The 12,194-nt window shown below is 27.8% G+C and overlaps 1 protein-coding gene across 1 annotated transcript in view; it reads right to left on the bottom strand.

The window, feature by feature from the left end:
- The window catches only part of LOC111620192 (39S ribosomal protein L9, mitochondrial-like), a 21,505-nt gene extending 10,085 nt beyond the window's left edge, over nt 1-11,420 (bottom strand). The window contains exons 1-6 of the mRNA XM_023362091.1: nt 11,293-11,420; nt 7,851-7,952; nt 5,282-5,441; nt 5,086-5,210; nt 4,028-4,075; nt 3,403-3,504 (exon numbers count right to left, since the gene is read on the bottom strand). Of these exons, the coding sequence (XP_023217859.1) occupies nt 3,403-3,504; nt 4,028-4,075; nt 5,086-5,210; nt 5,282-5,441; nt 7,851-7,925 (510 nt within the window). The 5' untranslated portion in view covers nt 7,926-7,952; nt 11,293-11,420. The remainder of the gene's footprint in view (nt 1-3,402; nt 3,505-4,027; nt 4,076-5,085; nt 5,211-5,281; nt 5,442-7,850; nt 7,953-11,292) is intronic.
- Nucleotides 11,421-12,194: the final 774 nt, after the last annotated feature.

Genomic DNA, 12,194 nt, shown 5'->3' with positions numbered 1-12,194 from the left:
ATCTATTTTAAGCTTACAAACAAATAAATTTTAGTTTTTAATATAGTACAGAAAAAAGTAATCTAAATTTACGAATGCATGTACTGTAAATACAGTACATACTTGTAAATGTATATATATTTTAATATGATTTTATGTGCTTTAAACGCTTTTCTAATGATATTACAACTTCAATATTTGTGGCGGACAGACGTAAAGTCGAATAAAATGACTTAAACTTGATTTTTATTTTTCCATATACTTTTTTGACAAACGACGTATAATCGGGAACGACGTAACTCGAAACGACATAAGTCGAGGTATATCTGTATATGATTTTATATTTGAATACACAATAGCACTCTTATCATTGTTTTTCGCATATACAGAAATTTGTAATAAAATACATAATGTGGTTATAATAAATATTAATTTTAATTAATTCAAAGTACATTAAAATATGAAAATAATCGCACAATATATATTTATATTTTAGAAAATACAAAATGGAAGCGGTGCTTCTACAGCTTCCATGGACAGCACACCACTGTATAATAATCTGTATTGAATACAGTAATCCCTCCATTCATGTAATTGGTTCCACAAAAAAGCACTTAAATAAAAACTACATAAATGAAGCCATGGAAAGTAGTTTAAAATATAGATATATTATTTTCAAATACAGTATTTTTCTCTATTTGAGTTTTAACTTAAGTTTCTTTTTTAAATATACATCTATATAAGATTAAAAAAATACAACTTTTGAACTATCAGTTAATTCCATTTATTACCAAGTTAATTATTTAAAAGTTAAAAATTTTTCAACCACATTAAAATAAATTTGCATAAATGGAAGGATTATCAAATGTGTATATATACTGGGTGTTTGGAAAATAATGCACTATAGAGAGCACCTGATGAAGTAAGAATGCCATCCAGCAAAGCATTGATGACTTCAATATTTGACAGTCAGTCATTGGATGGCATTCTTAACGTTGTCAGATGCTCCTGTAGTATGTATACAGTACCTGACAACATTAACCTGATGGATGATCATACATATCTTCTATCTGTGATAAGTTTGCAGAGTGTACATTTATAAAGTGCTTTCAAAAATTGCTGTAATTCCTGATGCCAGTTTTCAATAATCAGTAGTAAAGATATTCTTTGCAAAGATCTATTGTTATGGTAATTATGCAAATTGTTATGTCTGTGGTGGTAGTATTCTGTTACACCACACAGATATTTAAAGTTTGTTTAGCAGAGTGCAAACAGTGTATGAAAGAATGAGATACACAAAAATTGAGAAGCAAGATATACCTTCAGTGATGTTGCAGTGTGGTTCCATGCATTACATCCCAATTGGTCCTATCTCCAACATAATACAATCTTAAGAATGGTAGCTAAATTTTATCACATGAATGACTTGGATGATGCACTACCATCTGGGAGGCCCAGGAGTTGTACAATGGACAACACAGCTAAGGACATCATACCCACATTCACAGTAATCTCAACTACTTCCATTTGACCTGTGGAGGCATAAATTGGGTCAACATCTATGCATACTATTCTCAAGAGTTTCTGCTATCATCTGTATAAATCCCAATGTCATCAACAGCTTCTTCCTGAAACTACAGTTCAAGGATAAACTTTGCATAAATAATCATACATGCTGATAAAAAAAATTTTATTGCTTTCACGGAAACTGCAAAGAAATATTTATGGATCTTGTCAACACAGATCCTATACTGTTCTCAGGACAATTTGCTTATTGGATGCAATGTCCTTTTATGTTTGTGGTGAGGTACTCTTCACTAACATGCACTACTGGATGCAGGAAAATCCACATCACTTGCAAGTGAAGTATACTCTACATCAACAGAATGTTAACATTTGGGATGGATTACTTGACTGATGAGTTCTTGGGATGTTTTATTGATGACACCATTAACTCTCAAAAGTACTTGGAGCTCTTAGCAGAACATGTTGGACTATTGTTCACAGACATAGCTCTTGATAACATTTTCTACCAACATGTTAGAGTAACCACCCACTAGGGTATTCCAGTTAGAGAATGGTTACATGCCACTTTTCTAGGAACATGGATTGGTGGAAGAGATCCATATCCAAGGCCTCTCAACTCTCTTAATTTGATGCTGCTGTATTGTTTTTTATTGAGGCTACATAAAGGACAGAGTTTATCAAACAGTAGTTGAAAGTTATGCATATCAGTTATGCATTGTCACAGATTTATGACAATGCATAACTGATGCTTTTACACAGATAATGGTTGACTGGCTTAGGAAGATTGAGGAAGATTTTATGATTTGTCTTGCATACTATCAGGTAGTGCAGAGTGCCCATTTCAAACACCTTATGAAATAGGTAAAATGTCCTTTTCAATACTTTCATTTTTCTTGGAGTTTGTAAGATAAATTCTTTTTTCCTTAATTTCAACAAAGTAACATGAAATTAACATGTAATTTTATTTCCAATTTAAAATACTGATTGAGCAATTGTAATCAATTGCTCAATCAGTATTTTACATATGTGATACAAAGGTTGCTATTCCTATTTTCGCATAACATAACAAACTGACAGAATTCTGCATATTGTGATTGCTGGGCTGCATTCTTACTTCATCAGGTATACCTATGGTGCATTATTTTCCAAACCAAGTATATATATGAGAGAGATTTTTTTCAAGCTCCGATGGTCCATAAAACAAAGACAAGTGTAAATAACAAAATGAATTTTTTACCAAAAGTTAGGTACAAACATGGTTACTTTTTGACATAATCACCATGAAGATTGAGGCATTTGTCATATCTGTGGACAAGCTTTTCCATCCCCTTGTCATAGAATGTTGCTGCCAGTGAATTGAGATGGCCTTAACAATGTTGTTTTGAAGATCGTCATTAGTCTCAAACCTCTGCCCTGCTAGCCATGTTTTCAGTTCAGGAAAGAGGTGGAAGTCTTCACACACTAAAAAGTTCCAAGCTGGGTGGACGTCTTCACCACCTTTAAACACCCAGTGTATAGCCCCAATTTAGTGCCGAGTGACTTCCACCTCTTTCCTGAACAGAAAAAGTAGCTAGGAGGGCAGAGGTTTGAGACTAATGACGATCTTCAAAACAACATCAGGGCCCATCTCAAGTCATTGGCAGCAGCATTCTATGAAGAGGGGATGGAAAAGCTTGTCCACAGATACTACAAATGCCTCAATCTTCATGGTGATTATGTTGAAAAGTAACCATGTTTGTACCTAACTTTTGGTAATAAATTCATTTTATTTACACTTGTCGTTTTTTTATGATCAGAGCTTGAAAAAAAAAACAGCCTACGTACATACATATGAACAATTTTTTTTTTGTTTTATGTTAAGCTAGTTATTTAGCATTTGTTAAACATTAAACTTACCATTTTTCGAAAAGAAATTCTTATATGCCAAGGTTCAATTGTCCAAGGTTCTTCCATGTTCATCTCCACAGGAAAAATATGTGTAGACAAATACTTCTGATTCTGAAAAATATTATTTTTTCATTATTCTTTTTGATTTGACTATTAAATATCAAATTTATGAAAAATCAAACACAATTATAACAGAAATTGTAACAACTGCAAATATTTTTTATTTAATTATTAATTTAAAACTTTTAATAAAGTTAGCCTTTTATATTTGGTGTGTCAATTTTTATAAAAGTGAACAAATTTCAGTAAGCACATGAATACTTTTTAAGAACATCAGTGTATTAAAATTTTGTTTTAAAAATGTACAAATATGCAACATTGAATACTTATACAAAAAATAAAAACATTTAAAAATATTTTTACATTATATTATGATGTTAAAAGCCAAATGTTTAGTAATTTAGAAAAACTAACTTCAAACTTCATTTATGATTTTGATTTTGCATGTTTCATCTGTTAAGTATTAATTTAATAATTAAGACAATTCATTTTCTAAAAAGTTATTGACGTACAGACTACATTTTTAAACAGTTAATAAAAGAAACACACTTCTCAAATTTATCAAAATACAAACCTCAGACATGTAGCGTGAGCATGGTATAGATGGAGGAAGTAGACCAGCCTAAAAGCAGAAATAGTTAAAAATTAAAAAAATAATAATCAAGTTAAGATATTTACAATTAGAAATAATCTTTCTGACATTAACTAAAACAGTTGTGGCTCTACTGATAAAATTAGCATAATTAGTTATAGTAAACTGCTTAAAATTATTAGTCTCTGATAAAGTAAAGTTAATATTTATAAATAAAAAAAAAATTTTACCATAAAGAGTTAATTTATAGAATTTATGATGTTTATGTTTTTAAATGTAGATCTTTCTTAATATTATAATACATTTCCAAAAATTAATTTACATTAACTTGAAGTTTAAAAAAATTGTTAAAAAATGTAATATTTAAAATCATTCTCTCTCTTTTAATGAGTAATAAATTCTGTCCAGGATTTGTTACTTTTGGCAGTAAAAAATGAACAAATTAAGATATACAATAAAGCAAATGAATACTAACATCTAAGAATTGTAATGTTCACCAGAATATTTCTACAAACAACAAAAAATTTGACATAATTTGTCCAATTCAATAAAAAAATATGAGATTTTTTAAAATTATATCTTAACTAAGAAGGCTAAGATAAAAGAAAAAGAGTAGATGACACCCAAAAATGTGATACTGTAAAAATAAAGCCATGTTAATCAGATCAGAGTTATTCATGGACTATTATTATCTTACAGTATGGAGGTACTTGAATTTCAATCTAAATATATGAGTTAATATGTGCATAACATAGTTCAGACAGAATTTTCACATTGAATTTCAAACTAACCAAATTCCTTAACATATAAACTTCTATATCCTTGGCCAGAACAAATAGTATACAAACTAATGGGATTTTGAACTATCCAAGTCCAAATTAACAAGGTTTTCTGTATTATCTAATTTCATGTAGCTATATTCAAAATATTTTAAGATTAAAATGTATATTTAAAAACACCATGTAATTAATATATAGCTTAAAATATTTTAAGAGTAAAACTTTATTTGCAATTTCAGCAATAACTATAAGTGTTACTACCTTTCTTTCCTCTTCAAACATAGCAATGTTTTCTTCAGATGCATATGTAGCAAGTCTTGGGAGTATTAACTTTATTCTGCCTATATATGGTCGTACTGAAATGATGTCTCCCCTATTTCCATAACCTAAAAACATTTAAAATTTTATATGACTTATAATTTAAAATAGCAGAAATATAATAAAAAAATAACTTTACCTTCAACAAAAGTAGTCAAAATTACTTTCATATCTGGTTTCTTTTCACAACTAGTACTTTGTATCACTTCATAAATACGTTCTCTATTTTTTACTCTTTTGGGTGGACCTCCTATTTTTAACAATCTCATTGGAAATTTTCTCTTCAAAATAACTGTATTCTAGGGGTTAACAAGTAAAAAATAATAAATATAAACATGAAATAACTTAATATAATTATAATGTAAATTTATAAAACGAATATAGAAAATATATTAAATTATCAGAAATTTTAATACAGATACAGTGGAACCTTGGTATATGTCTGCTTTAGAATAAGTCCAATTCGGAATCTGTCCTGTTTGGACAAAACAAATTTTGCTCAGTATACAACTTTTGTTCGGTATACGACTTAATTCAATTATACATGCCATCTATGAACAAGTAGCACTATCGGTGTACTAGACCAGACTAGACGTTCATGGTGCCACGGTTTATAACTTTGTTAAATTTCTTCTGATTTTAATTTGTAAGTAACATTTTATTATTTTAATTAATCATGAATTGCAAGAAGGCAAATGAAAAGCAACAGAAAACTAAAAAAATGCCTAGAATCACAATGGAACTGATAAAAGATACTGTTGAGAAATATGAAGGTGGCATGCGTGTTCGAGATTTTAATTAACTGTTGCATACCATATTCCAAGAACGATGATATCGACAATCGTGAAAAATAAAAACATTATTGAATCTGCTAATGTTGCGAAAGGGGTTAAATCAATTTCTAAACATAGATCAAAGACATTAGATTATGTTGAGAAATTGCTTTTGCTTTGGATAACTGAAAAACAATGTGCCAGAGACAACGCATCAGAAGCAATTATTTGCGAGAAAGCTAAAANATCATGTCACATAGCTTACGGAAATAATGTAATGAGCTTGAACAAGCAACCAAATGAATTAATAATGTTTTATACAAATAAAAGATTGAACTAAGATTACTTTGATTTAATAATATTTAAATATAAGTTTTTGTTCTTACAATCAGAATATTTGTTTTTTTAACAAATCAAACTTACCATGCAGTGTTTATTATATGGTAATATACAAATAAGCCTTTGATGTAGACATTTGTATTGATGGAAAAGCTTTTTGAGGAAAGATTATTTAATTAATTTTCAGAATTTTTCAATGTCTGAAGTTGATGTTTTCTATATTCTGCATGAATTTGGTGTATTATATTTTAAATGTTTTAACAAAAAAGGTATTATAATGAATTTAACTTTAGAGTGAAAAAAATACAAAATGTGTAACAAAATAAGTAAACGTTATACAGTAAGCATTGGTATACAGACAAATGGAAAACACATTGATGGATAAAAGTACAAAAGCCTATTTTTTAATGTGGAACATCAAGAAAACAACTAATTTGGTATATTGATGAATTGGAATTAAGAAAATTATTTTTAATGGAAAATAATTTCTATAATTACCAGTATTTATAATCATTGGCAACCAATGAAATGACTTCCTATTAAAGAAAAGCAAGTTATATTTCTATAAATTTTAATTCAAGGAATGTTAATTAATATATATAATAACAACAACTAAATTAATACTTTGTACTACAGCAGAATCTCATTTTAGTAGATTGCTCAGCCACCTGAAAATCATCTGTTGTTCCAAGCATCCATTATATCACAAACAATGGATTTTCTGCACATCCAGGAAAATACCTGTTTGGAAAAATTTTCTTTTTTTAACCCCCCACATGTAAGAAATATCTATACTAAAATTATTCAATCTCTTGAGATCTCTATTCTTCATTTTATATATTAATACATGTTACAAGATCATATATTATGCTGTACATGTGTACAACAAACCTGACAAACTGTTTATACTGTAAGCCCAAAAAGAGGCATATTACATATGTTCATTAAAACTTCATCCAACTTCATAATTTGTTTAAAAACTAATCCATGTTGGTTTGTTTTGATGAAGATTTCTTCCCATTGAGTACAACAACCACTTGATATTAGCAATGTTATATACAATACACTGTTCATTTATGCCAAAACTCATCAGGACAATCTTCACAACTGGAGAGAGTCAATAGCCTAACTAAATTTTGGCAATACACTTGGCCCAGTGTCAGAATGTTCATTAAAACATCTTGAAAACTAGAGATTTACAAAGCAACTAGAAGAGCAACAGCCATCAATTACAAAGACAGAGAAAAATCTTTGCAGTTTGGTGGTTTTTTTTTTTTGGAGATACACTAATGGACACCACACCTTTATCAACTTTACATACATATTTATTTATATGTTTTTGATATGCATATCTCCTCCATGACACATGTGGCTCCAACCAATAGACTAATGTTCCATCTTTTCATAAATTTTATATTTTATTTTATGTTCTCCTGTAGAGTGACCAATTAAGGTGGTTTTAAAACATTAGTTTAATTATTGAAATAATTTTTGCTGCTGGATATACTGGTTTCATGATTTGTTTGTTTGTGTTTGCAACCAATTTTAAGAGTTGCTTATTAATTTAATTTCTTAATGATAAATATAATTACTTACTCTTGTTTGAATATGAAAAGCATTGAAGTAATTTGTTTGTAAGAGACCAATAACTTGCTGATGAATTCGTAACATTTCTGCATTTATATTATAAATCAACACCTGAATAAAAAAAAAAATTAAAGTTGTAATAAATAAACATAAAATAATAAAGTAAAATACTAAAATGTTATAATACTAGGGAGCAATATAATAATATTGCTTTTCTCTTCTTACATCCAAATCAACAATTTACAAATTTTTAATTTTATAAATTTGCTATCTTATTACTTATTGGACTGCAATTTGAAAAAATTGTAGACCTATAACTGTCATCCATCCATCTGTCTTTCCTTAATCTTGAGAATGGAGTTAGATACATGAAAGTCAAGACCAGATAGAAACCTTAGGGGCAGGAAGCCCTGATTAACTATATATGAACTTCCAATGCAAACCAGAGGTCACATTATTTCAATTCAAAACTTTCCCCCGAAAGGCACAATTCTATCGTTAAAGGGAAAGTTTTCTCAATAGAAGAATGTTTTACTGCATTATACTGGTTTGCATATAAAGATTTTTTTATATAAAATATATATTAAAAACTTTTTTCATCAAAATTTATGTTAATATAAAACATTTTTACAATTTTTATTTGTAAAACACTTAATGGTGGTTTCTCTCAATTTATATTTTCAAATTTATTTATTTATTTCTTTAAATAATTTTAAAGAAATTGAAATAATATTTAGAAGATACAATTTGTGGAAAATATGAAAGAGAAACAAAAATTTCTCAGTTAAATTCTGAAAACGCTTGTTAAGCTTTCACAGTTAAGTTTCTGAAATTGTAGATCACAAAAAATTTCATTGTAAAATCAAATAAAATAATAGGTAAAAAATAAAGTTTAACATTAGGAGTTTATGATTAAAAAAAAAAAAGTATACTTGGTACTTATCTGTTAAAGTGCCACATGGTCTATTACATGTTGCTTTCTGAGGTTGCATCATGTCACATAGCTTACGGAAATAATGTAATGAGCTTGAACAAGCAACCAAATGAATTAATAATGTTTTATACAAATAAAAGATTGAACTAAGATTACTTTGATTTAATAATATTTAAATATAAGTTTTTGTTCTTACAATCAGAATATTTGTTTTTTTAACAAATCAAACTTACCATGCAGTGTTTATTATATGGTAATATACAAATAAGCCTTTGATGTAGACATTTGTATTGATGGAAAAGCTTTTTGAGGAAAGATTATTTAATTAATTTTCAGAATTTTTCAATGTCTGAAGTTGATGTTTTCTATATTCTGCATGAATTTGGTGTATTATATTTTAAATGTTTTAACAAAAAAGGTATTATAATGAATTTAACTTTAGAGTGAAAAAAATACAAAATGTGTAACAAAATAAGTAAACGTTATACAGTAAGCATTGGTATACAGACAAATGGAAAACACATTGATGGATAAAAGTACAAAAGCCTATTTTTTAATGTGGAACATCAAGAAAACAACTAATTTGGTATATTGATGAATTGGAATTAAGAAAATTATTTTTAATGGAAAATAATTTCTATAATTACCAGTATTTATAATCATTGGCAACCAATGAAATGACTTCCTATTAAAGAAAAGCAAGTTATATTTCTATAAATTTTAATTCAAGGAATGTTAATTAATATATATAATAACAACAACTAAATTAATACTTTGTACTACAGCAGAATCTCATTTTAGTAGATTGCTCAGCCACCTGAAAATCATCTGTTGTTCCAAGCATCCATTATATCACAAACAATGGATTTTCTGCACATCCAGGAAAATACCTGTTTGGAAAAATTTTCTTTTTTTAACCCCCCACATGTAAGAAATATCTATACTAAAATTATTCAATCTCTTGAGATCTCTATTCTTCATTTTATATATTAATACATGTTACAAGATCATATATTATGCTGTACATGTGTACAACAAACCTGACAAACTGTTTATACTGTAAGCCCAAAAAGAGGCATATTACATATGTTCATTAAAACTTCATCCAACTTCATAATTTGTTTAAAAACTAATCCATGTTGGTTTGTTTTGATGAAGATTTCTTCCCATTGAGTACAACAACCACTTGATATTAGCAATGTTATATACAATACACTGTTCATTTATGCCAAAACTCATCAGGACAATCTTCACAACTGGAGAGAGTCAATAGCCTAACTAAATTTTGGCAATACACTTGGCCCAGTGTCAGAATGTTCATTAAATAGTTCCTCAATTGTATCAGCCACCGACACTGTACAATTCTTCAGTTATACATATCTCAGATGCAGCGCTGTAACTAGCCTTTTATGCGCCTGGTGCGAGCTTCTGTAACTACGCCCCAAAACTATGACTCAAAACTTGATCCGGGTCATTTCTGCATCCTGTGCATGGGCAAGGCCCTAGTTATGGCACTGCTCAGATGTAACAAGTACTGTACATCATTGAATTCTACAAATTTCAAGAAATACCCAAATAATAAATAAACATTGCAAAATCAGTTTAAAAAAATGGGGGCTAGAAAAGAATCCATTATTCTGACTTACGGATCCATTAAAAGAAGGTAAAATTAAATTGATGTGATGGGACCTGGAAAAAATCCATTATTCCAAGAAGTTCACAGTCCCACAATCCATTAAAATTAGATTCTACAGTATTTAGAAAAATCATTTTGTTAAGTGTCATAATGCTGTATTTAATGCTGAATTTTTGAATAATGTGTTATTTCAAATTTGATACTTTAGCATGGTATTTTTCTATTTCCAAAAAGTTTCCTTTTTTATTTTTCATCTTGATAAAATTAAAACAAATGTAAATTCTGATTCTCTGAAATACACCATATTTTGTCTATCACACAGTGGGATACAGGCTGTCGAAAGGGATGTGCCACACAATGTGCTCACCACGCAGAACTTTAAGAGATAAGTATCATATCTTTAACTCTCTAATAACAAATTGTGCAAATCAATGCTTGCATTTAATAATACATGAAAACTCCCAGAAAACTATGACAAAGATCACTTTTTGCATTTGTACAGTTAGAAACAATTACGGTAACTTTTGAATACTGGATTTTGAGAGAAAATTTAAATAAAGTAAACTCTTCGGCTGTTATAATTCAAATGTATATGTATACATAAAATTAAACTGAAGAACATGCGATAATTACTATATATTGAATTATCTGCTGTGTTAACCATAACAGAGTGAATAATTAAAAGTTTACACTTGTACTGAAATGTCTTTTTGCTTAGAGTCAATCTATTTTTTCATATTGATAATATATTTTACATAAAATATTTAATTTGATCTGTATTTATGAGTCGTATATAGACTTTATGTTGTACGACACTAGTTATAAACAAGGTATTTTTATAATATATTCAGTATATTAATAAGTGTTTTTGGTAAGCTTACCTTTCAATAAAAATCACTAAGATTATAATATTTTATTATTATATTTTTTCTTCAAATATTCTATTATTTCAGGTCGCATTCACAACATCAACAACCACATGCCGCCATGCAAAGCGATTCTACGCCACCTGGTTGCAAAAATATCACATTTAATTTCTATAATTTTCAAATATATTTTTTGAGCTTAAATATAATATTTTTAAAGCAATTTAGTTTTTATTTGACGTAAAAATTATTATATTTATTTAATTAAAATAAAATTATATCTTTAAAAAAACAGATATTTTATAATTTTTAATATCAATCGCATTCCGCTTATAATTTTATTATTGTTTTAATTATAAGCGGAATTTAAAAACTATAGAAATTTTTATTTTATATTTTTTATAATTGTTAGATAAAAAATTTTCATTTTAATTGATGCGATGTAACTGTATTTCTACTCATTTATGTGTTTCTTTTTGCTGGTTAGAAAAAAACACATATATATTTTTATACATTTTATCATATTTATAGTTATTGCTTTTAATTCTTACAAATTAATTTTAAAATAACTAAATATAATTTATACTTTAAAAAATTATAAAATCAAATGTTTTTTCCTATTAAATACTTCAATATTCGATCACCAGATGGCAATGGCTATACGGGTAAGGAACATATTTCATGATTTAAAAATTTCCGTGTTATTGATTTTCCTTTTGTTTCAATTATTAAATATAACGAATAAATAAGATAAATGCATATAATTATCTATTTAATATTTTCGTAGAAATGTTTATTGATTTAATTTTCATAATTATTTTACTAAAAATAATAATGTATTATTTAAATTCGTTTTTATATCAACTTTTTGTATTTTTTTGTATTTTTTTTACATACGAAGTTTGTTTTTTAAAATA

This window comes from Centruroides sculpturatus, unplaced genomic scaffold (genome assembly GCF_000671375.1).
Source record: "Centruroides sculpturatus isolate CEXI.00-Female unplaced genomic scaffold, Cexi_2.0 scaffold206, whole genome shotgun sequence".
Lineage (NCBI taxonomy): Eukaryota > Metazoa > Arthropoda > Arachnida > Scorpiones > Buthidae > Centruroides > Centruroides sculpturatus.
This window is presented reverse-complemented; position numbering and strand designations above follow the sequence as displayed.